This window comes from Poecilia formosa, unplaced genomic scaffold (genome assembly GCF_000485575.1).
Source record: "Poecilia formosa unplaced genomic scaffold, Poecilia_formosa-5.1.2 Scaffold17, whole genome shotgun sequence".
Taxonomy (NCBI): domain Eukaryota; kingdom Metazoa; phylum Chordata; class Actinopteri; order Cyprinodontiformes; family Poeciliidae; genus Poecilia; species Poecilia formosa.
This window is the reverse complement of record NW_006799956.1, coordinates 1,971,887-1,998,702: the sequence shown is the minus strand read 5'-3', so window position 1 is coordinate 1,998,702 and position 26,816 is coordinate 1,971,887. Positions and strand designations below refer to the sequence as shown.

Below are 26,816 nucleotides of genomic sequence, written 5' to 3'. Positions count from 1 at the left end.
CTTCTGCTATTCTAAATAGCAGAGGTAAAATTTAAACAATATCTACTTTTAAAATATATAGCAGTAAAATTAAAAGTCAAAAAATAAAGCACAATTGCTTCATTATCAGTAATAACTGCAGTAAAACTTCGATAAACTCAACAAAAGTTGCGCCGTGTAATTTTTCACTTCGCAGAATTCATCTTTTGCGTTAATTCAAGATGTTAAGCAACGACAAACGACTTAAAAACTTTAACAAATCATGTCACAACATGAATTCAACCCGAATATTCAGACGACCACCGCTCCGTCAGACCCACTCCAGTCCACTAACACTTGTTGCTGCAACCGGAAATGATGAGGAGAAAGATATCTATATATATATCTATAATTTAGTGAGTTAATAAATAGGCGGTTTAACTGGCTCCGGAGTAAAACTTTACCCGGCCAGGCGCTAATGTTTGACCGCACGGCTGGGAGTCCGTTTCCCGGCTGAGGCACTGGAACTCAGAGCCGCGGCTCACTCCACAGCTGTAATTAAAGGAAGGAGGGGGAAAAATGCAGGGATTCTTCCTGAGAAATGTGAGACATTTGAGGTATGTTATGTCCGCCAGTGAATGGAAATTATTTTGTGTAGAAATAGTGACGCAGAAAAGTTCACGCTCCGACACAAGGAGGAGAAGAAGAAGAAGAAGAAGAAGAAGAAGAAAAAACCCTGGACACAAGAAACAGCAAAACGCTGAAATAGCTTACCTGCTGAAACTCTATGACAAGTCCGACAGGCGCATTCAGGGAGGCAGGTGAAGCAATTATTATCTCTGTCTTAATTAAAAAAAGAAGCTGAATTAGCTTTCTCGTTTGTTTCTCTGTTGTTGTTGTTGTTGTTGTTGTTGTGTTTTCTTCTTTTCCTCTCCTTTGTTTGTTTTGTGCTGCCTCGTCTCCTTCCTGGAGCTCGCTTGTTTGAAGCGCAAGGAGGGCAGGAATTTCAGGAATTAGCCGTGGTATGACATGAAGCCTGGAAAAAGCCAGAGAAAAAGACCAAGGGAGGAAAGGAGGGGAGGAGAGAGGAGGAGGAGGAGGAGGGGAGGAAGGTCTGACCGGTCAGCACGTAATGACGACGAAGAGGAGGAGGAGGGTTTCTGAAGAAGAAAAGTAACTAAAGCAAAACGAAAGGCAATCACTTCATGAGTAATGATATTACAACAGTATCCCCGGGATACTGCGCGTGACGTCACGACAAGGGATGGAGATTATTACAAAGATTATTTCAAATAAATTTATATTGTTAATGGCATGACACCACGTTAACAACAACAACAACAAAAAAGAACTTGACAGATAACTTTTTCTTGTTGGGAATAATATTCTGTAAAGTTCTGTACAAAACACACGTTTGTTTTCAAACTGATCAGGAATTTGATCAGTTTAATGGGTTAAAAGAGTGTAAATTCACTTTTAATGGGTTTTGGTTTCATTTTTATGCTGCAAGACATTCACACCTGAGTTCCTGTTTCTCTTTACTAGTGTGAATGCTGTAGGCACAACATGGTTTATTATGTTGGATTCACCATCTGTCTCTAAGTAGAGATTCTGATTAAATGTTTGATTACCTGATTACTGATTTCAGGGAGACAATGTCATTTGAACTGGCTCTTGTTTTTGCTGGAAAAATAAAAGAACTGCAGATTTATTTAAAGTGCACTGGGGGGTAAAGAGTGTCACAGCTATAGGCAGTGCTTAATTTGTAAATTAAAACGATGCCGGAACGCAAGTAGCACCACGGATATTGGAACCCACACGCAACACAACGCTTAGGCACTCAAATGTGAAAATACTAAGCCAATTAATATAGCTGTATTATTTTTAAGTGTTTATGTGACATTTATAAGACATGGGAATCCATTTCAATGGAAGAAAGCCCAGACAAGCAGCAGAGTGAAATGTGAATCGAGCCGATCTGTGTAGACATGACATGTAGCTTTTGAGGATGTTTTGGTGTACTTCACTTTGTGAGGCAGGTCCTGTTTAAGTGATGATCTGATTGAGAACAGGTGAGACAGTTGAACAGGTGTGATAAACTACAGCTGGGTTTTAACAGAGCAGTCATTTTTTCATACAGGGCCATGCAGGGTTTCTTCTCCCTTAATGATGAACATCTTCACTTAAAATCTGTGCTTACCTCTGTTGTCTTTGAATGATATCTACAATGGACTGTGTGATAAACATGCTAAAACAGAAAATCAGGAAGAGGGCAAACACTTAGCACAAGTGTAATACAGTATAAACATAAAAATAAGTTTGTTTTTTTTCTCAATTAAACTAGCATCTCTTTAAATACTTTATATTTTACAATTTTGATCGATGTTTATGGATATAACAGCGAAGATAGAAGTAGCATGTCATAGAAGAGCTGAAAACAATCTTACTGACCTTGAAGTAGTAGGAGTGAATTTTAATATCAACATGCTTGTGTTAGAATAAAAACTTTTAGTTTTTTTTAGCGGACTTAAGCTTCTTAGCTAGTTTTAAATTTTACATGGGGTTTTTTTCACTTTGCATGGAGTGTGTCACAGTAGGTCAACATGCTAGTTCTAGCCTAGATGCTATCATTAGTATTTTAGCTAGCTTTTTTCATTTTACCTAATAAACTGCTGTGACCGTACAGTTTAGCTTTGTAAACACTGTTTTGCACCAATTTGTAACACTCTATGTGGGATTTTAGCATTGCTTGAAAGTTTTTACACCTTTTAAGCAGTTTCTGTATTGGCATTTTTTCTTACATTTCTGCACGTCTTCTGCAGTTGACTTCAATTGCTTCAGCAATTTTCACCAAAAACATTCAGTGTCCAGCGTTCACACGTCATTTTCATAACAAATGCTAATTTTTTGTAGTCGTTATTGTTATATTATTCAAATATCCTGAATTTATAAGTGAGATGTGGCTCTGAACTTTGGACCCCGAGAAGCAACAAGTGCTGCATGATACCAAATGACTAGGAGAGCCCCCTAGCGGATACCACAGGTATTAGAGAAGGTTTGCTCATAAGAGAAAAAAGGTCATTCTTCACCTTCTCTAGTGCATGAATTGGAATGAGGGAAAAATATATACATATCGTTAAAAATGCAAAAGAAACAATCTGAAGCAATATTGTAGATTTTAATTGCTGTTTCCTTGATTGTAGCAGGACGTATTAGGTAAAAATAGTCTGAAGAATTATCTAGTGAATTAGTGTGTTAAAACCCAAAAGAATAAGTTTGAGATGTAACTGAAGTCAATAGTTTGAACAGGTTACAATACAAAACATGTAATTTAAAATGTAAACCTATCAAAAAGGATGCTTTTTAAAATAAGACTGGTCTGGTTGTGGCCTACAGGGAACATTGTCGTTGTTATTAATATGATAAGTGAGGTCTGCTACCATTATAAGTGTAGAGAAAGTCGACAACATGGCAGACTTAGCCGTGTTGCACAATATATTAAGGACCTGGAGGCGTTAATGTCTCAGATGTTACACTGAACTTTGAACCATGAGAAGCAACAAGTGAACATAAAGTGTCGCAGAGCCTCCTACTGGATGTTGTAGTTATTGCAGAAGGCTTGTCCAGTAGAAGAAACATATTCCACGTTTCGTAACCTGAGCTTCTCTACAATTTATGATTCAACTGACCAATAAATGTATTTTCATTTCTGTTAGAAGGGAAGCCATGTTCACCAGGAATACAAAAATATATTGCCAATAGCCAGCCTGAGTGTGTTGCAGTTTTTAAGAGATGAATAGTCGTTTGTCAAACTTAAAATCACCTTATTTATTAAGTTTCATTGCTTTATGACTAAAAGTTTAAGACATCCCGAGTAGTTTTATACACTGTTTGATCTACAATATATATCATTGTTTAATTGTTGGCACATAAACTCCAGTAAAACGCCCCCAAAAAATACATTTCACATTGTTTACCCTCTCAATCTTCGACCTTGGTGGATGTTATTATTCCAGAAAAGGTGAAATTCCTTAAAAACAGTCACACATATTCCCACAGTAGTCTACAAAATGTCTGGAGCACAACTCTTTAGAAGTTTACAACCAACTACAGGAAATTCATTTGCACTTATGTGAATACAGATTTTAAAATAAAAGATTAGATCTGTCTAGAAGTGACATAAATTATTTAAAAAGCCTCCTGTCGATGAAGAAGTTGTACTGTTATAGTCATAAAAAGCCTCTATAAAAAAAAAAAGCAGGAATGTAAGTTAAGGTCTTGTACAACATTGGACTTTAGTGGTATTTCTCTTCACAGGGTTATGGCTGGTGTTAGTCACTGAGAACACTGCTGCTAAAACATTTACAATGCAATGTGCTGTACAGTGATACACTGCAGAGACAGAACTTAACCTGTAAAACATTGATCATTTACCATTGATTATAAGACTACATATTGGTCTCCACAACACCAACGGGACGAGCTGTCGGAGTCGAGAACTGAACCCGACTGTCCTCCAGATTCTGTCATCTTCACAGATCGTAAATCCAGTTCGTTTCAGAGGGACACGACTGAAAGACGCGTCCCCGTCCCCCCCGCGCATCCAACGGAGGACGTCTTCTCCATCGTGCTTCCTCTGACGACCGCTTTGCTCAGTCTCTCATTTTTTGGACAGAAATTTCATTTTGTTCCCTGAAAAATAATAAGCAACAAATATGTAACAGGAAGTGCAACAAAGATGACATTGTCAAAGAGCAAAACAAAATCATGATACGACGGAGTATTAAGAGTCAAACTAAGAAGAAATAAATAAAAAAAACTGAAGAGGATAAAGCCATAATATTACGTGAATAGTTACAGTATTACGAGAATAAAGTAAAAAATAGTGTAACACTTAAACTATTTTTGAGAATAAATCAAAAACTTACTAGAAGAAAGTTGTAAAATTATTATTTTATTCTCATAATATAATGACTTTATCCTCATCTTGTATGTTTAAAAATGCTCTCACCATGAGCCTAATACTCTTTCATATGCCGACTTGCTAAGGTAATAAAAATAAATCTCACCTAGCCCCTTGAGAAACTTGTTTACTCCTCTTTGTTCGCTACCGGGTAGTGAATCCAGATACTCTTGTGCTCTCACCTCAAACAGACCTGGACACAAAATATTGGTTTTACTAATTCAAAGTCAGATGCTTCGAAGAAATTAGTGTAAGCTTAAATATTGTGCATTGCAAAAACATTTGTATTTCTTTAAAATCTTTAATACGCTTCCTCAACATGTAAACCATTTTACCACTGGCTGATAGTTTAGGGTTGTTTTGCTTCTTAAAGTGTTTCTTTCACATAAAAGTATAATAACACACTGATGTTTGGTTGGTTGCATCATGAAACGAGAGAGGATGAATACTTTTGCGAGGACGCTACAAAAGGATCTGTACCCTTGAGGCCCTGTCTGCGCAGCTCCCTCTCCTGGATGAAGCCGCTGAACATCTGGGTCTCCATGAACACCTCCAGAAAGCGTCTCAGGCTCTTGGAAGTGACCGCCTTGCGAAATGCCTCCCGCTGAAATGACGAGGCGGAGGGACACGACGGGACGGGCGACGTGGGCGAATCGTCGTCCCGCTCCGATCCGCTCATGAAAAGGGAGTAGTGGCCCACCATCTCCACAAAGAAACGCACAAAGGCCTCCGAGACCACCGCACCGAGAGAGCTGGAGTCTGGAGGGGAGCACACGTTTGGAAAACAAGCGCAAGCAGAAAATGTGAAATGATTTGAACCCTAATGGGTTTTTTATGCAATAATTCACAATCTCAGTTCCTAAACAGGAAGTCAAAATGTACGACCAAAATATATAGAACCAATAAATAAAGTATAAAGTCTGAGGTACTGGTATGGCAGAAGAGTTTGACTGAAAAGCATCAGTAAAGGCTCCAAGTTAACGGGACCTTCATGATTGTATGTAGGCCTGCCACAATAAACAACAAATCAATTGACAAATTAAAAAAACAAAACAAAACAAAAAAAAAAAACAAACGCAATCACTTTCATTTGCTTGATTTTTGTCTTTTCTCTCTGAATGATAAAAGTCTTCGATCTGGAGTTTTTTGATAGATAATTTTGTTGACAGAGATTTCATAATTAATTTTATTTGTTGTTTCTGTTTATTTATTTTGAATATTTCAAATGTTTTTCAGTTCCAGTGTTCAAATGTTCATTATAATTTAAAGTTTATTGATCTTTGAGAATGAGTTCTTGCATTTTTATGCCTTTATTGCTATTATATTACTTGAAAATGGTCTCAAAACAACGATATTATTGTTTATTGCAATAAGTTCTGGGACAAATTATCGTCCAGTAAAATTTGTTATCGTGACAGAGCTGTATGTAAACCTTTCCCAAGGCAGAAAAAAATTATGTGTGTAAAATTAAATAACCATTCCCTTTTCTCATTGTGCTTCCTTTGCCTTAGTAATGATTGATATACTGTCATATAAGTTGTTCAGTCACCATTAGGTAGGTCTCCTTTCTCACAGGCCAACTCTCTTCTCTTTTCCAACACGTGCTCAAGAGCTGCCTGCAGCTTGTGAGGAAGAATAGAGTCCTCATCATCCAGCTGCAGGGAAACAAAACAGATTTATAGCCAACATGTTGCATTCACTTGATCACTAGATAGAGCTGCATCCCCAACACCTCCATGGACCAGAGCAGATTTTTGCAGCGCTCTCTGCGGTTACTACCTGACGTAGGAAGCGGCTGTTGCCGAGGTCGACCACCAGGACCTGAACAGAGGGAGAGTGACGTCATTTTCCTGAGCTATTGTTCAGCAGAGGAAATTCTCAGAGTCAAGGGCACCACAACAACATCCAAAACAAAGTCGACTCTTACTTCTTCTATGGGCAGCTCTTTGAGTCGAGGTAGAGAGCTGGAGAGGAGGCCCACTATGAAGGGAGTCGGGGAGCAGACTATGTCCAACATGGACGGCGGCAGAACAGGAATGTATGTATGTTGCCAGGTGAAGGGATAGAGCAAAGCCACCACTGCATGACAACACTGAGACAATGTGCTGAGGGAAGACACAAGGCGAGGCGTCAGTGGGGGTCAAACTGCATGTGGAAGAACATAACTGAAAAATAAATTCAAAGTGCTGTTGCCCATTAAATGAAAGGAAATTGTTTAGCATGGTAATTCAAATTCAAAAATACTTTATTGATCTCAAAAGGAAATTAAATAACTTATAGGAGCTCATGATAGCGGTTAGCAGGAAAGACCTTCTGCAGCGGTCTGTAAGAAGCCTCTGACTGAAGAACGTCACATGCCAAATTCCTTACTGAACCTTTAAGCTCTACATATAAAATAGAATAAAATCAAATAAAACTGCACATAAATATGAAAAATATTCAAATTTGAGAACTTGATATGGCTAAGGAGTATTGAATACACACGTGTAATGCTGACTGACATTGTGTGTTTAGCACTATTGTCTGTTAATGTAAAGTCAACACATACCAAGAGTCATATTGAAAGCTCTTTGCTGCCATCTAGTGGCCACAGTTAAACCAAATTATGCAAAACTTGCCTAATTAGCACCATTTGTTAAATTCATAGTTTTTAAATTGATTGCATATACTAAATTCAAATCAAATCTACTTAATTTAGAATAAAAAAAAGTATTTCTTTTTATATAACTGAATAACTCCAGGCAGTCAGGGTTAAGAGAAATGATCAAATATCCACACAAAATGACTTTGGGAGCCTGGTGGTGACTTTAAAATGGATTTTTGAGCCACAACTTTCAAATGAATATAGTTGGAGTCAGTGCATGTATATTATAGTATCTGTGTGGATCAGAGAAATGTGCAGTAAGCTCAAACTTCAGTTTTTGTTTCATTGTATTAAAAGAGAAAAGAAATGGGGGGGAATCATTAAAAGTCTTGAAAAAGTTAACATGACATTGCAGACCAGGAATGAGTGAATTTATGACTGTAACTGTTCATATACCAGCACACTTTTATTGTTTTGCAACATGCAGCCTCACTGTCACCGTTATTGCCCAACAGCACATGAGGCATTACTTTTGAGCTTTGTAAATGTCTATATTCTTCTTACAAGTCTACTTCAATAAGTTAGTTAATAACACAGTTGTAAAAATCTCTCAGAGTTGGACTGTAAACATAAGAGTTTCCCTAAGTCGGACGGTGATATACAGTGGCCCATAAATTTCTAGTTTCCACCACATGGTGGCACTAGCCTCTTTCAAAAGCCTTTTCAACCAGTTTTTATAAAGAAAAGCCTGTTAGTTAAAGCTAAATGCTGGACGTTGACATTGTCACCAGAACCAAACACACATGAGGTCAGAGCGGTCCATTTACTGAGCTTTTGCTCCACGTCAGATAAAAACCGGAGAGTCAGTTCTCAGTGAATATTGTGCGTGTTAAGAGTGTGAAGCACTGCCGCGGTAACTCTGAAGTTACGCTTCAAAGCAGCCTATCTGGCATCCATGACAGATTTCCATTGAAGAACTGATTGTTCCCCAAGTGACTGTCGAACACAACAACATTCCTTCCTCTCACACTCTGCTGGAATCCTCCCATCCTTCGACTGCTGGCCATCTTGAGGTCTCTCTTTCCTTATTTTATTTAGCAGGATTTAGCAGCTGGCTATTCAATAGTGCCAATCCTCTGTCGGGTGCTAATGCAGGAACCAACCTAAGTTTGTCTGCAGTGAATATGACCCTGCGCTCCAGCAGCAGAGAGGCAAAAACTCGGAGGAGCAGACGGAGACTCAGCGAAGAGAAGAGACATTCGAAATCCACGTGTTCCAGACGGGAGTCAGACGGCCGGCACAGCTGTATCACCTGTGAGGAAGCAAGACTAATAAAATAAGCACATCCGTCATATCCATCACATTTACATCACTTTTGATGGTTTGACCGTAAATTACTGAAAAAAAAAAGAAGACCTCGGTCCCAGAGCCAGGCAAAAAGTTTTTAACGGTGATGGTCCTTCCTGGGGCGGGGAAGGGAGCTTCCATGATGCCTCTCATGAAAGGCTGCACAAGAGCAGGAGAGATGGCCCTTCTCTTTTCCACTTCATCCAGGATCTGGAAGACAAACCAGAAACTTGCTGAACTGAACGTTAAATGCAGTACAAACACAGGTAACTAATATGTCCACTGAAGGCATTTAATTTTCTTTCTGGTTAACTATTTATTAACCAAAAATCCTGATATTTTAAGAACTTCATATGCACAAAGTTCTGCAGATCAGAGAAACAGGCCCACAGCATCAAAGATCCTCTACCTTGCTTAAAACTGAGGGAACGAGGTTCCACATAGTCGCTCTTTGTTTTACACAAAACAAACCCAAAGTGTGTTGTTGTTAGTAACACCTGACGAGAAAAATCAGCAAAAGAGTTTAACAAGGCCTACATGTTTATCTTTGTGATAGTAGGACAGGAAATGTATTTTTTTTATTTTTTTTTTTTCAGAATTCAAATCAAACTGTGCGGCTAAAGCACCGCATCTTGTGTGAAACTTCCTTTTACTACAAACATCCAGAGCACACAGGCTTATTAAGGCACAAAGTGAACAAATTGAAAAACACCCGCAGAATTTCAAATCCTCTTATAATAAATTAACATTATAAACGCCCGCAAGTCCATCTGCACTCGCAGTTTAATCAAGTTGCGGTAAACCAACAACCCCTCGCCCCACTTTTAATCTAAAATAACCCCTTATATTTATCTATACAAATTAAACTCCATCAACTGCATGGGGAGCACGTCTAAGGAAGCAGAAAAATCCACAACTCATTACAGGGAACTTTTTTCCACAGTAGTAACCACGCCATCTGCATTTCATATGTGCTGCTGAACCGCAGCCAGAACTGCGAAGGTTCAGAGAGAGACGAGTGGGTGAGGTTCAGTGGGCACCAGGGGTGGTGTGGTTTTAATAGGGGGTGGGTTCTGGGTTGGCGTATGCGAGCTTTAATGGATGTGCCGTTTTAAGCCGTTGGATGCAGTTAGTAGGTCTGAACGTTATCCAGCGCTTGTCAAATTAACTGGAACCCCTGGTGAAGATGTGTAAAGTAACCCTTAAAATTAATTAATCTTTTATTGTGGCACCATAATCTCACACTTAAAGTTTTAGAAAAATCCAAGTTTTATTAATGTGGGGAAGAAAAAAAAAACGCTGTTAAAATCGTTTTTAAGGCATACTACAGTCCTAATTTGATTAAAGAGGTGTGGAACCTTTAATTGGAAATCAACAACTTCCTGCTTTCCTTTGGCATAAACATAATGTGACAAAGTGGCTCATTCCTCAAAACAGGAAAGACAAGTGAACATGATTTTTTATTTTTTACTTTTTTAAAAATAGTGTTCCAACTTGCTAAGAAGAGAAACTTGCAAAGAGAAAATAACTTTGTGATTAAACTTGATCTTATCCACGATCAAGGTAATAATTAAAATCCCACTGAAAGCTTAACTACCTTAGAGAAAAGGTCGAAACAACCCAGGCGGCTGACGATACAGTAGACCTCTGGGAGCCTTCGGCCTTTTCCGCTGGGCTGTGAACAGACAATTCAAAGGGAAATTACCTGATTATAGAGCAATTCTCACCCCACAAAAACATAAAAACAGTTCAAGAATTACAACAATTATTTAAATCCATGAAGTTGTTTTTTTTTTTTTGGCTGAAGCAATGAAAAGAAAACAAATGTTTAATTGGTGCACCAGAAGCAATGGATTTTATATAGATAACTCCATAATAATGAAAATAAAATAAAGACTTTATTTAAGCGTACCAGTAAACGGCGACAATAGCCAAACCGTCTGCTTCCATCTTCACCCGTCAGTACAAATGAGAACGTCTCACTGTGGATGTAAAAAAAAAAGAAGATACAATTATGATAGTTTGAAAAGCCCTCAGGAGAAATTTCCACAGTGCAAACACAAAAACTCCAGAGCTCAAACTCATCGACCTTCCTGACATGACAAAGTCTCCGCCAGTTTGGAGCAAATTGCGTATGTTTGGTCGCCTGTCAGACGTTTTGGAACAGGTGATTATTATCCATCATCGTTAAAAAAAAACAACAAAAAAAACACGTCATCGCTTCTCATAGCGGACGTACCGCGTTACACAGAGCGTTTCACACAGCGAACAGGGAGAGGTGATTCAGATGTAACACTCCAGGTGTTCGTATTTTCCTGTACCCTGTAGTTAAAGACAGATGGGTCACTTTGACAAGCTGCTCGGTCAGCTCTTTAGGCCCCTCACAGCCAGGTAGTCATTAGCCCTCACAAACAGCTGAGCTATTACCACTACACTAGGAAACTCCACTGTATTGTGTTTGTGTTCTGATAACACTGTTGCGGTGAGGCAGCGCCTGGACTTGGACCGACCTGGGGAAGTTGTCGACCGGGGCCCAGTCTTTGGCGTCGGGGAAGCAGAACTGAGGGATGACCTTCAGCTGGTCCTCCGTCTCCCGCATGAATTTAAAGCTCCTCTCGAGCTGAATGGAAGAGAAACCTTTTGTCAAATCCATTACAAACTGTGTTTGCTGTGTTTGTGCGAGTAAAAAGCCTTGAATTATAATTCAGTGGAGGGGGAAAACCCATGTTACTGCAACAAAATCACTAGTACCACAGTTATTGGTCCCACTTTTTTTTGGCTCCATCCTTTTAAAATTTTTCACAGGCCTGGTCTGGCAACCCCTAAGAAATTTTTCTGGGGTGCCACTGGGACTAATATTGTCCCTGATGGTGAAAATTAAAATTAGTTCCTTGTTTTTTCCCCCCTTTCATTCCAGATAAGACAGAATTGTTCAAGCAATCAGAATTGTTTACAGAAAAATGTTTGAATCACTTTTTCATCCCCAGAATTTGATGTTTAGTAGGATTTTTTCCCCAACCTGATGTCTACTAAGAAAACAATAACAAAACAAGTAGATAAAGTCATCTTTATCTACTCCCATACTCCTTTACCTTTAGAGGAAACTGCTGCGTGACTTCTGGCAGGTACGGGACTCCAGCTTTGGTCTTGTGGAGTGCAACAACGATGAAATATTCAAAGAGTTTTCTCTCCTGTAACTCCATCAAATCCCTCTCCAAGGTCCGGTACCGGCCCGTCTGCCTCAGCATGGACTGCAGTGACACCAGGCGCTGGCTGTGAGCTGAAGGGGGTCAAAACCGTTTAATTCACTTAAAAACGTCCTTCTAGGTCAAACATACACACATTTGAGCAAATCAAAAGCACACTCTAGTCCAGTGTTTTGGTGCTAAAGGGGTGGCAAACAAATATGAAATAAATCGATTCCATTTAAATCTCAATTGTGTACATACAGACTTGTTTTATACACGAAGCGTTCAGGGAGATTCTCACCTTTTAGTTTCTCTTCGCTGTCGCTTTCTGACTCGCTGTTCTCATCTGTCGCAGAATTAAAAGAAGAGACAAGAAGAGGAGTAAAAAGACTGAAAATAGAAATCAAAGCATTTCATAAGGTTCGGTTAAATGAGTTCTCCAGCCCTGGCTGCTACCACAAAAACAGTCGTCTTCTAAGTAGGTTAGCCTAAAAAAAATAGTTTGTCACAGAGAAAGAGACGGAGAGATCGAGATGTTTTGGGTGACAAACTTTGGCAAAACATTTTTAGATGAAAGTCTCACTAATGGAGACAAAATGAATTATCTGCACTCTCTTTTAATCGATTCAGGAGTTGTGCATATTGCTGTAATTATTTTTGTTATTCTGGATGATCAGGTTGGGTTTACGTCAGTTTTCTAAGTCCATGTGTCAGTTTACGTATTAGTATGACTTTATTTTGCATGGCAGTATTTTTCTGATGTTGTTTGGGAATACTGTTGGTTCACAGTGGGTTTTTAGGATTTTTATATTTAAAATGTTGCCTTTAGGCAACCAGAAATACATAAAAAGAGGTAGAACGACTAAGAAAAGCAACATTTTAGAGGAAGGTATATTCTAACAATAAATGCTTCATGTATAAAAAATTGTTTGGATTTTTTTTTTTCACTGAAGCACAGCATAAATGTAAATTTTCGTATGCAAGGATACAAGATAATATTATATCTTTCTACATTCCAATCAAAGTGAAATGGGGGAAGAATAGAAACTTCACAGAATAAGAATTGAAAATGCACTTCAATGAGGTTGCGGAGAGTAAAAACACACTCAAGAAGTATTTATATTTTGCATTCCCAACCTTTCACTGATTGATATACACCACTATTTTTTTTTTCAATTAATGCATAAGTGCACCAAGGTTGAAAGTGTTTGATCATTTATTTATTTGTATAGTTTCTATAATCTCAGAGTCACTCAAGAGTTTGGTGGAACACTGAAACTGGAGTTTAATCGGCAAACTCACTTTAAGCACCGACTGGTAATGAAGCATCTGCACTTCTCGATAAGGATTTGGACTTGTTCCCTAGGAAGCCAGCTATTCCTGCACCCTGATGGCTTTTCTACTCACAGCCATCCTGTTTGGTGAAATGATCTAATGATACATTGAACCATAAAACCTGACTACAATGTCGGTTAGTTGAATTGGTGCGTGAATTAAATCTCTACTTTGAATAAAATCGCTTTCTACTGAAGTAAGTCTATTTGGTCCTGGTGCTGTTGTTGCACAGTGTGTGTAGCAAAAAGCTACAACTACACCTGGGAAAGAAACAACTTATCAGAAGCTGCACTTTCATGTCCTCTTTGCAGCTACATTGTATTTGATAAAGTTGACTAAAATACAGATAACTGTATCCAACACCCAAATGTGGTCAACAGCTACATGGGTACGGTCCGAGATCATCCACCACTCAGACCACAGTACAGGTCTGCCAACAGGTCTGCCCTTGGAAATATAAATCTGCCGATCAGGCAGTCCTCATCTTTTGCAGTGCCATCCAAAAAGTCGTTGCTGTTAAACGTAGTTTCTGTGTAATATCTACTCTAACTGCAAATGTGAGACGCGACAATTGCCTGTCATGTGTCACTGGTGTTTATAGCAATTGTTTTCAAATCGTTACCAGTTTTTCAGTACCCAATAAGCTATTGACTGGAGAAATGTTTGTACAAGAGCTATGAAGTCAGCGTGAGGTTGCTTTGTGTGGAAAAGGGTGTATGCCACATTTTGTGCTTACTTTTTTTTTTTTTACATAAAGTCCTTGGAAAATGTTTGGCAGAAAACTAAAAGCAGTTCCTTGAGTTTTCACAAACTCCTAATAAAGCAAATGAATATAAAATATGCAACAAAGACCAATGAAAAAACTGCCTCGTTTGAATTATTGAAGAAGGGGGTATTTTTAGACTTTGAAGAGGTGCGTACGGTTTTCATTCTGAGGCTCACCTCTTCCTGAGCTGGACTCTGCAGACTGAGACACCTTCTTTGTGTGTTTCTTGCCTCTCCGTGCCTCAAAGATGGCATTGATCTTCAGCACCATCTGTAATAGACAAAGAAAAGTTCACCTTTAACTTTGTGGAAGATAACTCAGTTTCCATGCCAAATCATGTTAATAATGCATTACTGAAGCCTTCCACGGTGTGCGGCGCCCATCCCAAAGAAAAAAATACAACCCTCCGGCATGCTCTGCGTTACTCATCCCCCGACAGAGGCTTGAGTAGACCGGCTCAAAACCATTGCTTGGCCATAAATCATGGGCCATAAGCTTTGAGAGGGGCCTGCCAGGCTTCCATACCTTTGGGATTTTCCTTCGTCTACGATTGTAAGGGTCTCCAGAGAGACACGGGGTGTCGTCAGGGCTGCTGGGTGTGGAGGGGGGGCTGATACGAGAGGGAGAAGAGAGGCCAGTGTCTCTGCTGGTCTTGCGCAGCTCTGGGACTTTGAAGCTTCGTCTCTCTGAGTTTTGCCTGTAGAAGCCAGGCTTGGACGGAAGCTGCTGGGGAAAGACGGACATAAAGGTATTCAACCGCTTGAGTAATTCAGGTATACATAGAAATGCACTCAATGTGATCAGATACCTTGGCTGGAGTGTCAGGGACAGGAGAAGATGACACAGGTGAAACACATTTGCTTCCCACACAGCTTCGCTCCAACTCGATGTCTTCGTAAGGGTTCTCCTTGCATGGTGGATCTTCAGAACACAGATTTATTTTTATTCAAATTATATCTATGTTCCACAACATGTTCAGACCAGATGAGCACTCTGTGTTTGTACAGCCAGGTGATTTGTGCTCCAGCTGTCTCCAAAGAGACGATGCACTGACTCATATGTTTCCGTGAAAAGACGTTTGAAGAGCTAATGCTAAATGTAGCTGCAAGAGCTCCCCTGCAGATATGGAGCAACAGAGGTTTGTAAATCGGTGACTCTTTGCTCTGCTCTATCAATCTATCCACCAGATGTGAACGCAGGCAAACAAAGACAGCCACTCAGTCCAGCCCTAATCTCTCAAAAGAAAAAAACAGTACGGTGCAGCGTTTTCCATACTGCTGGCTGATATGACCAACACATAAATCTCTGAGATCCATTACAGTGTGTTGTAAAAGCATTCTTACCCCTGGAACTATCCCTTCATTTTGCTCATGACCCGCAATGACAAACTTAAATGTATCATATGTAATATGCTGTAATGAGGTTAATACAGGTCGACGCAAATAAGTGATTAGCTGTAAAACGGAAGGAAAGATGAAACTGATAAAACCAGAAAAGAGTGGAGAGCCTTTGTATTCAGCCCCACTTAGTCAGTACTGTTCAATCTGGTTTTGACTAGGCCATTCTTCTGAAACGCAACCCCTATGTAGCTCTGGATGTGTTCTTGTGCCACAGTCTCAAGTTTTTTTCAGGTCAACCACCTGAGCAGTGGATGTCTGCAGCTCCTCCAGAGTTCAGGTGGACAGCCATGTCATGTTAGGGATGCAGGTGCAGTCTTGATTTCCTGATAATGACCTGAACTGCCAACTTGTAAAATCAATGTTCTGTTCAACCACATCAGTCCGTTTTGTTTGCGATGGAGAACAACAGGCAACGTTGACCTCTTGCTGTTGACTTGTTCTTTTTGTTTCACTCAGACCACAATTATGTACTATTTGGGTAAATAAATGTAGTTTAAAAGGGAAAAAAATTAATTTCTTTGGTTTCATTTAGGGCTGACTACAATTCTCCTTCACATGTTTCAGATTTTCCTCGACAAGAACGTAAAAACCACAAAGCAATTTCCCTCCACTTGAAAAAGAGAAAAGTTATTATTAGAGGAATGAGAACATGGAGCTCCCTTCCTTTATCTGTTTTAAATGCAACACATGCTAGAGCTTTTAAAAGAACCTTGTTTAATTGTGTTATATCAAAGTGTAATAACTATACATTTACAAATCAATACGCTATGTTGCTAATGTTTTGTAATAAATGCTTTTTTATGATGTGGACCCAAGGAAAAGTAGCCATCGTCATGGCAATGGATAACGTGTATCCAAACAAACTACAGGAAATATGCATATATGTATATGCAAGACACTGATCAGTTTAAACAGTTCAGATGAGAGAACAATTTAAAGCCCTTTGCCTGGATGCTTTCTGCTGGCAGAAATCTCTTGGTTTGAAGAAACCAACATGTCAAAGTTTAAAGTGCGTCTACAGGAGGTTCTGAGGGTGGAGAAAACCCAAATGACTTACCATTGTTTCAACTTTCCATATCTCTGCCTTCTTGGGCTGCTTTTGAATAGACAGCTGAGTTGAATTACCCAAGGGATGCTGGTAAGCCTCTACTTGACATTGTCTGCACGTTTTGAACAAACAATGACGATTCAAAATAGCTTGCATCATAAGTTTAACTAACGTTGATTAATCGTTGCCAGCAAACTCGGCTCCTGTTGGACATTATTTACTCAAATGAAACCCAAAGTGAACAAATTGTGTTTAATCCAGGGATCCACACCGTCCAATCAAAGCAGGCAACATCATATAAGACTGCTACTACTGTACGCTAAGTAGTTAAACAGGCTCTTGGTGGGGTTGCCACAACACTAGAGACAATAAGGAGGGAACATGCAGTTTCTAATAAAGAAGAAACAACGTGCCTGTAAATTAAAATCGGAGCAGCAAAATAAACAGAGCTAAAGACACTTAATCTTTCTCATCATGTCTGCGTCTGACCTGAAGTAGATTCATGCACAATACTGCACAGATTTGACCCTGATTAAGATTACTGTGGATAAAATATTGCAGTGCATCTAAATACAGAAAAATAATGGATAAACTAAAGCCCACAATGTTGTTTCAAATCTAAATTGATTCATAAGCTGCCTTGTTCATATGGTAATACTTTGAAGTCAGATGCTAAACAGCAGATGTTTCATATTTAACACTTTGCCAGATTTCACTTAGTTAAGAGGGGGGAAAAATAGGTGTTATATCAATTATTTACCCATTATGTCTTCATAGACGTTCTCTTCTGATAAAGTGCATGTGAGGCCCAGTTTGGACTGAGCGTACCAGTCCACCCGACTGCTTTCCGTAGATGACTGCAGAAGATCCTCAAACTCATAGGACTTCCTGTTGGATAAAGAAGCACAAAGACTCTCATTTATTTTAAATGGACAAGTCTCCAAACACCCCAGTGTGCCAAATTCAGGCTTTTTCAAAATACTGCCATTTGGTAGATTTCTGTCCATCTAGTGTAAATGCTAATGGATTGCGCTAATGACACTCTTTGAGGTGGAAGTAGTTACACAGAGAGTTAAGGCTCAAAGTTGGCTACTTTCGGCGTCGGTCGGGTGTTTGAAAATTAAGTTAGGTGAGCCACAAAAAAGCGGAATAAGCCGTTTGGAAAGAAGATGTATAGTCTACTCCAAAATGTTGACCATTTACTCATGCTGCTTCATTTGAAAAGACTGAGTTTTCGACATATAGCAAAAAGGCTAAGCATATAGTAGGAAAGTTGTTTTGATGTTTCTTTTTTTTTCAGTTTTCAGCCTCTCATTGTTATAGAACATACTGAATTTACAAATCTATTTTAGAAATCTCAGAGTTAGAGTAGGTTCCTATATTCTCGTGGGTCGAATGAGTGATGCAGTGATGATGTATGTCTTGTTCGACCAGCCGGCCGCAGCAGGATCTGCACAAAGCAATAATTTGAATCCCGTTTTTTATCCCCAACGTCTTAAAGATTTGACTAAGGAATCTAAAAATGGCTATAAAAATCAGACTGAGCATCTGTAATACTTGGAAAAACTCAAATCTAATCATAATGAACGTCAAAACATGTCAAAGTTTAAAGTCCAACATAATATGTATCAACCAGAAACCATATTTATGGGCTAGAAAAACACAGAGAACATGACACATGGTTTTCAAATTTTGTTTTACAGTTAAAAATCTGAAAAGTGTGGTGTAATTTTTCCCCTTTACAGTTTTTTGGACAGCAAAAGAAAAAAAAAAGTGTGGCAGGAAACTAACACTAACCAGACCATGCCCACCTTTAAAAACGGTTGTGGCAGCATCATGTTGCAGTGATGCTGGTCTTCGATAGGGACTAGAAGCAGGACAACAACCTTTAGCATACAGCCAGAGAGGCACAGCTGATCAAAGCATATTTATGAATTCAAATGGACAAGTCACAATCTAATGGAGGATTTTCTGTAAGTCTGGAAAATGTATGTTTTCTGTCTAATCAGACTGAGTTTGAGCTACTTTGCAAAGAAGAGTTGGCAAAAAAGAAAAAAAAAGAAATGTCTGCCACCAGATGTGGAAAACTGGTAGGGACATACAGTAGCAACAAATAAACAAATATTTGCAGCTGCAATTGAAGTGGAAGGTGATTCTATAAATAATTAAATAAAACATTTTTGTGTATAACTGTGGTTTGAAAATGACAAAATGTGAAACGAACACTTTTGCAACATATGGTTCATTTCTCTGTGACTGAACACGTATTTCAATGTCAACCTTTGTTTAACTCTCTGTTTACCTCCTAGTTCACTAAGTGCTTTTGCCATCACATTAGGTTTTTAAACCTCTTGAACCAGAAACGTGCATTTTAATTTTCTCAAAGGCATACATCTTTGTATCGGTGAACACTCATGAGGGAGACAGTCTGACCAAACAAAAGGTTTGACACAGCGGATTTGAGCGGAGCAAGTCCTCCACATATGGTATGGAAAGTAACAGATCCAAGGCCAAACAAAAATGCAAGCCACTGGAGGAACTGAACAATAGATGTGATCCAATACTGCTATAGCCACATTGCTTTCTGGTTTCTCTGCACAGCTCTCTTTATTTGATTGCAACCACATGAATTCAAATACTGTGGCGTTGTTTGGGATTCTAGATCAGATTCCCTTAATTTACCTTCAGAAAAGTCAACCTCCGCAGAAAGGAGTTCTAGGAAGAAAGATGTCTGCAGCAACCAAATGAGTTGCACAATCATTTTCACCATGAAGGCTAAAATCGGGCATGCAGTAATTCTGCCCTTCTGAAAGTCCTCTAAAGATTATATACTTTTGGTGTCCTGGAAAGAGTGCATTCCTCAAATCCAAGAACTAAGCTCATTTTAACCTAACAGCCATTGTTTTTGGACTGTGGAAAGAAACCAGAGTATCTGGAGAGAACAAACGCATGCTCAGGGAGAGCATGCAAACTCCATGCAGAAAGACCCCAGGTCGGGATTCCAACCCAGGCTGCAAGGCAACAGTGCAACCACTATCTTTGAACATATAGACAGAATATTTTTGCCTTTTTTTTTTCTTGGCAAAACAGTTCAAGCTTTGTCAGTTTTGATGAAGAGTATCCGTGAACACAGACACTCAATAGGATTAGGTCTGGATTTTGACAGGGCCAATGATGGGTTTTAGCTACATAATGCCTTCTGCATGGAGGCCTTAGAGTTTAATTTCTTGCTCCACTAACCAGAGCACCGTCTAGAAGAAGGCTGAAAACAAGGTTTGATTTTTAGACTTCTGAAAGTTTTTTTGATAACACTTTATTTGAAGGGGTGTTCATAAGACATGACAGTCTCAGGTGGGCGTAATAAGGTCTAGACTGGATGTCTGTAGCTGGAGATAGTCTCTGGTTCTTTGCACAAGCTTACCTGTTGTTGCTGTCCCGGGCTCTGTCAACCCAGGGTCTTCTGCAAACCCCTGGAGGAGGGCATGTGGGTAGAGGTGGGGGAGGGATAGTGGGCAGCGGAGGCAGGGTTCTCTTCGCCTTTCCAAAGGAAGGACTCGAACCCGTAGATTGTGTGTGATGCTGGAAAGTTCTTTGAGGTTTAGGTAAGGGGTTTATAGAAGGAGCACCGGGCTCACAGTATTCGTTCTCAGATTCCCCATCCTGTCTCCTCTGCAATCCACCGGGTCGAACCTTGTCAAAAGTCCCAAAAATTGGCTCATTGGCCTTCTTCTCTGCTGCCTCCAACTCCTCCTTTGATGGGGGGCAGAAGTAATTCCCTGGAAATGCCAGTGAAGGCTTATGGGGAACTTCCTTTGTGGCTTTCTCCAGTTTTTTGACATGAGTCAAAACTGTTTTCTTGTCTTGGAGTTCAGTAGGCTTATTAGCAAAACACTTCTCTGCATTTGCTGTGCCGTCTGGATGTTTAGGGCTCGAATCCCCAAATTTTCCGAGATTTTCTTTCCCTGAGTCTTGCCTCTCCCAGCTAGCAAACCTCCTGCTGTCTGTCCGTTGGACGTCTGAAGCTTTGGATTCCTTTTTCCTCACAATGTCAGCTTCCTTCTGCGTTGTGCTAAGAGGACATGTTCCTGTAGCAGCCACATGGGAGGACTCCTTTTTGCCTTCCCACTGGGATATTTTATCACGGATGCTGGCAGTCCTGGCTCCCGCTGAGCTCTTGCTGTGGCTCAGTCCGTTTTCCATGGTGGGAATTTGCGGTTCCTTCGTGGTGGCGGCTCTCCTTTGAGTCAGCATGGTGTCAGGACCTAAGGTGTCACTGAGAGTGTGCCTCCTGTCTCTGTCCCCTGGTAACCCACACACCTCTGAAGGCTGGGGCGCCACAGACGATGGCGCCTCCCCAACCTTCAAGCCACAGCAATGGAGCCTTGAAAAGACATGAAGAGAAAACTGAATGCAGACTATGAAAAGCTTCCACAATTTGAATAGTAATCATTCTGTATGGAGATGTACCAAGAAATTAGTCAGTGTCCAGAAACAAACGGGTTATTTTTTAGCTTGATTGGCCCTGACTGGTGACCAGTAGTTCATAAGCTCAAAGATAGAATCTAGTATATGAAAAAATACCACTGACATCACACACACACACACACACACACACACACACACACACACACACACACACACACACACACACACACACACACACAAAATAAAACACATACTGACCACCGGCCATACGGGAAACCTCCCAATCCTCCCAATGGCCAAGCTGCCCCTCTATAAATGGCTATACCGACAAATACTTCTACATGCTGTTCATATTACCCTGTATTTTTTCTTCCTCTAATGTTTAGATATTTACACTTCATGTTGGGACTGCCTAAGTGCTTGAAGTCAAAGTCAAATTCCTTGTTTATGCACATAATCTTGGCCAATAAAGCTCTTCCTGGTTCCGTTTCTGATCACAGTAGCTTTGTTTGTGGTTCAAACCATTTTCTTTAAGTTGCAGTAGGGTCACTTGTTTTTTTTTTTTTAAAGTTATCAGAGTATGTAACTCTGATATTTTAGTCAAATTTTTCACGTGATTAGAAGATAAAAACATTTAAAGTTTTAGTACACTCAATATTTAAAAGCATGTTTCGGAGACAGACAATGTGGTGGTTACTGAATTTGGTCCGATGCTCCTGTCTCTGTCGGTCTGGGTACCAGGCCTGTCCCACTACACATGCTGTCTCAGGCCTACTTTCTTCTTTCAACAAATGGTCTAATCCCTGTCTCTGCATGTGACTGGCCTCATAATCTGCCTTCTAAATTACAATAAATTCAATTAAATATCTGTCTTCCCCACAGGGAGGCGTCTTCCCTCCTTTGCTACAGAGAGTTGTGTCTTGGCTCATTCGTGAATGGCATATAACTAATGTAAAAACTGAATGAAGTGCAGTAAATCTGGTCTGAAGGTTTTATATAAATGAACTACACCCACACTAGATGTGAAACATCAAATGCAGCCCGAATTGTCTGAATCATCCGTGCTTAGGCTGCCGGACATTTCCCACAATAATTTGGAGAAATGTGTTCTGTCACCAGTGACTCACACAACCTGGTTGGTTAAGAAGTGTGTCTGTGGCCTACAGAAAGGAAAAGCTGGCTGTTACTGGTAGCAAGGTAAGAGTTTTCCTTTAAAAGGATTTTGTGGCATTATTGGCTTTTATTCAATTGTAGCTCAGAAGGGGAGGACATGTAGTAAATGGCCCGAGAATCAAACCTAGGACAGATGTTTCAAGCAGCTTTTCTTTGTCCCGTCTTTTTCAGCTAATTACATCTACTGGCTAGTAGTTTTCAACATGTACACAGCCTGTCCTAAACAATAAAAAGGACAGATACTATCTAGATTTTTTTTAAATGTATGTGCAAAGGGTAAGACATTATTTTGAAGAGTTTTGAAAATAGATGCCTAGCTCATCACTTGAGACTGACTGGTCGAACAAGACTTTTCTCTTGAGCTTTTTATGAAAACCAGACCATCTTCGGTCTTCGCCTTATCAATTCCTCTTCATTCCAAGTGGCGATCATGATCATCAAATAATGCTATTTTTTCATATTTTTTACAACAGCTCAAAAAATGTATTTTGCTGAAAACCGAATTTGAAACCAGCCACTAAATTCTGATCAGTACAGCTATAATTGGTTTTAGAGATTATATTCAGCATGCAGAGTAAAAACAAATACGCCTCACGTGCCCTGAAAGAAATTATTTAAGACTTTCATAATTACAACAGCTTCAAAGGGTAAAGAAAACACTTAGAAAAAAAGGCTGTTTCAGCTGCGAGTCAGTCCCGGAGCGTCACCGGGTTATGACAGTTTGAACTCCGGGTTTGAGGGTCAAAGTTTATGAGCTACACACACAGCTATTTATGGAGTGGAGACAAAGTATGCAAAAAAAAAAAAAGGTGGGGGTTGTGGGGCAGAGGCCCAAGTGTAGACATGTATCTCTCCTTTTCTTCTTCCCAACCCATAGAGCTCAGTTTTGGTTCAAAGCCTATCAAATGCTTCCCACCAACAAATGGAGGAAAGGCAGATTTGCTGATTGAGTTTTGATGACGATGCTAAATTAGACATCCAACAGTTGTGTAATCTAGAGGAAATCTGAGGAGAGAGTTGAAGAGATTGAGAACTCAAATTTCCTTTTTCTTTGAGAAGCTGCTGACGAGACATGACTAAAAAAGGAATTTAAATAACTTTCCTCTTTGCATTAGGTTTTTAAACTGTGGCCACATTTATTTTCCTCTTTCAAGATATGCTAGCAGCAACAAAGAAGAAAAAAAAAACTAGGTCAAACAAAAAAGGACAAGTAAAACAGAGGAATTGGGATATAATGTGGCAAAGGATTGCCCATACATTAAAGGTTGTGTTAAAGACAGAATAAACTGAAGAGTATGGATTTAAAAAATGTGTCCATGTCTAACGGGACACCAAAGATAAAAGATGTGGCCTTTGAATGATGCAGTAAGCAAATGGTTCATTAAGACGAAAAACACTGCATAATAACTACAGCAAAAATGAAAGAGAGGACTTTATATAGGAGCGATAGAGGCGCTGGACAGCATTAGCAGGAATTAACCAACACTAGCCAACCAGCAGATTGATAATGCAGCCCTCGTCTCCTCTCTTGCTCTGCCTTTATTTTACTGAAAACTTTAAGGAACAGGGACATTTACAGCTATCCTAAGATTAATTCAAAAGGTTAAAACCTTTAAAATCATTGTTATTCCTGAAAAGCTGTGCTCTTGATTGGCTTCCTTAGTATTTAAAGCTGCAATAGATAATTTTTATGAAAATATCTTTATTACATATTTGTTAAAACTGTCACTATCCTGATAATATGAGACAGGTAATCTGTGAGAAAAAAACATTAACCTCTTCTGTCTTCTCTCTGTGGTTCTACTGTCATGTACAGAAATACACAGCTCCCAGTCAGAAACAACCAATCAGAGCAAGGGAGAGAGCAGCATGAACAAAAGTAGACTGACAGCGCTAGGACGTTGCTGCTCGCTCTGATTGATTGTTTCTGACCGAGTGGTGTATTTCTGCAGCTGGCTTTAGGACCATAAGGAGGCAGAGGAGCTTGATTTTGTGGGAACATAAAGTGTTATTTTTTTCTATTTTTATATAAAACGCTCTAACATAAGTAATTTAACCTTGAAAGTATGACTGACTACAGATTTTACTCCCTCTTTCTGAAAAGGCAGCTGAAATCTCCCTCCACAAAACTTCATCCCAAAGTTTCAGGGCAAACTTCCTCCCTACCACGATTGTTTCCTAGGGTCAGGTTTTGCTTTGTTTTTTGTTTTTTTTACTGGGACACATATTTTATTCTGATAAATGTAGTGGAATAAATACTGTGAAAAAGTTTTCAGAATCTGAAGCACCTACCCGTTGACTGATTGGTAAATACAGTTGTCAGTGTTTGCACAGAGCAGCAGGGCCCTTCCGCCGGTCATGGTGCTAACAGCTGGCATCCTGAACACACAAAGGCAGAACATGTCAGACGGTATCACGTGGGCTGCACGAAGGGCAAGGTTCTTGAAAGAAACAACATGTAAATAGGGGACATTTGGTTTGTTGGAAACACACCATGAACCATTATTCAGCAGACAATGGCATGCTGTGCCTTACAAAGACATTGAACCTTTTTTTTTTTTAAGGGCAAACTTTGTTGTAATCTGTTGCTTTTTCATGTGATAGGCCAAAGCAAAAATAATTATGAAGTGGAAAGAGTATTTTTTACAAGCATTTTATTATTTTGCAAATGAAAATCTGACTCTATTTACTAATTTAGGTGACAACTGAAGGCAACTTGTTGTACTGGGTTTTATTTAAGGGCATCAATATAACGGGAGCTGAATACAAATGCACATTCTTGTATCTTTCTCCTTCCTCTGACATGAGATAAAAGTAAACACATTAAAGTTTCTGGTTGTAATGTCACAAAATCAAGTGTGTTGGTATTTGGGTGATGCACTGTAATTATATGAAAATATAAAAACATAAATGGGAGGTAGGATTGGTGCTATTAACTTTATTGCCCATTGTGTTTCAGCATGTTGCTGTTAAAATGCCAGATTTCTCAAATGAACATAATGAAAACACATATTTGAAAAGGTTCCTTCATTTGAAATGTGCTTTCCAGCTTTTGATTTATTTTTGACTTTTTTTTTTTCTTTTTTTTTGCCACGCAAGTATATGGCACTAAGTGTAAAACAAGATGCTCAAAAAGTATTTAAAAGATGAGCCAAATGTAAGATCCAAATAAACTTGGGCTAAAAAAATAAATAAAATAAAATAAAAAAAAAAAAAGAAGAAGAAACTGGTAGGTAGGGAGTAGGAAAAAAAATCCACGTTCTACCAAAATCAAGGGATACGGCAGAGAACCATGTGGTATTTAAGCATTTACTCTGCGGTAAACGCACACAGATTCACATTAGTGCTTTGTAATCTTACAGAGAATTCAAAACACGCCTACATGTTTGCATTGCAGTCCCACACAGAGCTCGCCAAGAATCCATATGCCGGTCCAGCGAATGGATTTTATGTGTGTGACTTTTTCCAGATGTGCCGAGATACTTTGCAGGGTATTTTCAGGCTGTTAAACATTTCCTGAGCACTGCCTGGCCCAGATTCCCCCTCTGTCTTTTTTTTTTTATTATTATTTTTCTACAAACCTGCATCAGCCAACCCTGACACTTCTCTTCTCTGCACTTTTAACTATTTAGGGAATGTGGCCCTAATTCCTCTGATCATTGTCCCGATTGGAAAGAGTTCAGACACTAATGATGCTCAGAGTTTTGGACTTGTGCTATTATCCACAATAAAGGGACAGTTCAGATCTTGCCTGTCATATTTTACCTTTTGTCTTTCCTTATAGCTCAAGTTATTCATTCGTTTGTCTTTGCCTCATAAGTCCAAAGCCAAGCCGCCGCGGAGGGAAGAAAATGGAGAAGGAAGGCTTGCGTCAAGCATTCACCGGGCTTGTAGGCCAAAATTATTTTCAGCTGTGAGCCAAGTGGGGGTCACATGTTTGAGGAGAAACATCAACCACTTCTTTTTCCCTTCTTCCCTCCCCAACTGATTATTTTTTCTTTCCACAAATGTAACACAGAACCCAAGAACAGAGATCTAGCATGGAAAAAGACTGAAAACAAGGACTATGAATAATGTGTAATACCCTCTAGTTGTTTTATTAACATGTTAAAAATGTGTTGTTTTATTGTTTTGTTTTGTTTTTTTTTCCCCCAGTGTTGAGATCAGAGATATAGGAAGGAAGAAGGGAAGGAAGGATGGATGGCAGTGGGTTGGGGGTGTCCTTAGGGTTAGCATGTCTCCAAGAGAAAGGGAAGATGGGAACAACGGATGAGAGGGACAGGCCTTGTAAAAACTAAAGAGGAAAATGGATAATGCAAAGAATAATAAAAGTATACTGTTGCAGTGAAAAGTCCAGGCTTTTAGGATGTCCTGTCATTATTTAGAAACCTTCAGTCCAAACAGAAAAAGCATCTCAGTGGCGATTTAAGTTTCTTTGAAAGGTCATTTTCACACGTTTCCTGACTTTCTGTCATCATCAACATATCTCCAACCTGACAGGAAACAACAATTATATATACAGGTCTTTAAATTTGGCATCAGAAGGTCTTCAGCATCCCGTTACTCAGGAAACTTTTTTCAAATGGGGGGACAATAGGCTTTTGTCTCCTTGAACTATTAGCAACAATT

General features: G+C 39.4%; 1 protein-coding gene across 2 annotated transcripts; it reads right to left on the bottom strand.

Moving 5' to 3' along the window:
• Positions 1–3,771: 3,771 nt before the first annotated feature.
• On the bottom strand, positions 3,772–24,604 carry si:dkey-82f1.1 (DENN domain-containing protein 2A). 2 transcript variants are annotated; one of them, XM_007546740.2, is made up of 19 exons: positions 24,480–24,604; positions 20,011–20,970; positions 17,350–17,477; positions 14,950–15,062; positions 14,667–14,867; positions 14,318–14,411; positions 12,342–12,386; positions 11,945–12,132; positions 11,363–11,472; positions 10,765–10,834; positions 10,450–10,527; positions 8,922–9,062; positions 8,669–8,817; positions 6,849–7,026; positions 6,701–6,742; positions 6,471–6,576; positions 5,402–5,680; positions 5,028–5,114; positions 3,772–4,650 (listed from the first exon to the last, which is right to left on the bottom strand). In XM_007546740.2, the coding sequence occupies exons 1-19, from the start codon at positions 24,587–24,589 to the stop codon at positions 4,619–4,621; spliced, it is 3,111 nt and encodes a 1,036-aa protein (XP_007546802.1). In that variant the 5' UTR covers positions 24,590–24,604; the 3' UTR covers positions 3,772–4,618. The 2 variants fall into 2 exon arrangements, with proteins under 2 accessions (XP_007546802.1, XP_007546803.2); XM_007546741.2 differs by having other exon boundaries at positions 14,667–14,864; positions 24,480–24,587.
• Between the last annotated feature and the right edge of the window lie 2,212 nt (positions 24,605–26,816).

Excerpts from the sequence above, each read along its gene's own strand:
- si:dkey-82f1.1 (XM_007546740.2), bottom strand. The coding sequence starts at position 24,589 with ATGTTCTGCCTTTGTGTGTTCAGGATGCCAGCTGTTAGCACCATGACC. Across the intron at positions 6,577-6,700 it reads ACAGCCGCTTCCTACGTCAG|CTGGATGATGAGGACTCTAT; the intron begins GTAGTAACCGCA and ends GTTTCCCTGCAG. Across the intron at positions 4,651-5,027 it reads CAAGTTTCTCAAGGGGCTAG|GGAACAAAATGAAATTTCTG; the intron begins GTGAGATTTATT and ends ATTATTTTTCAG.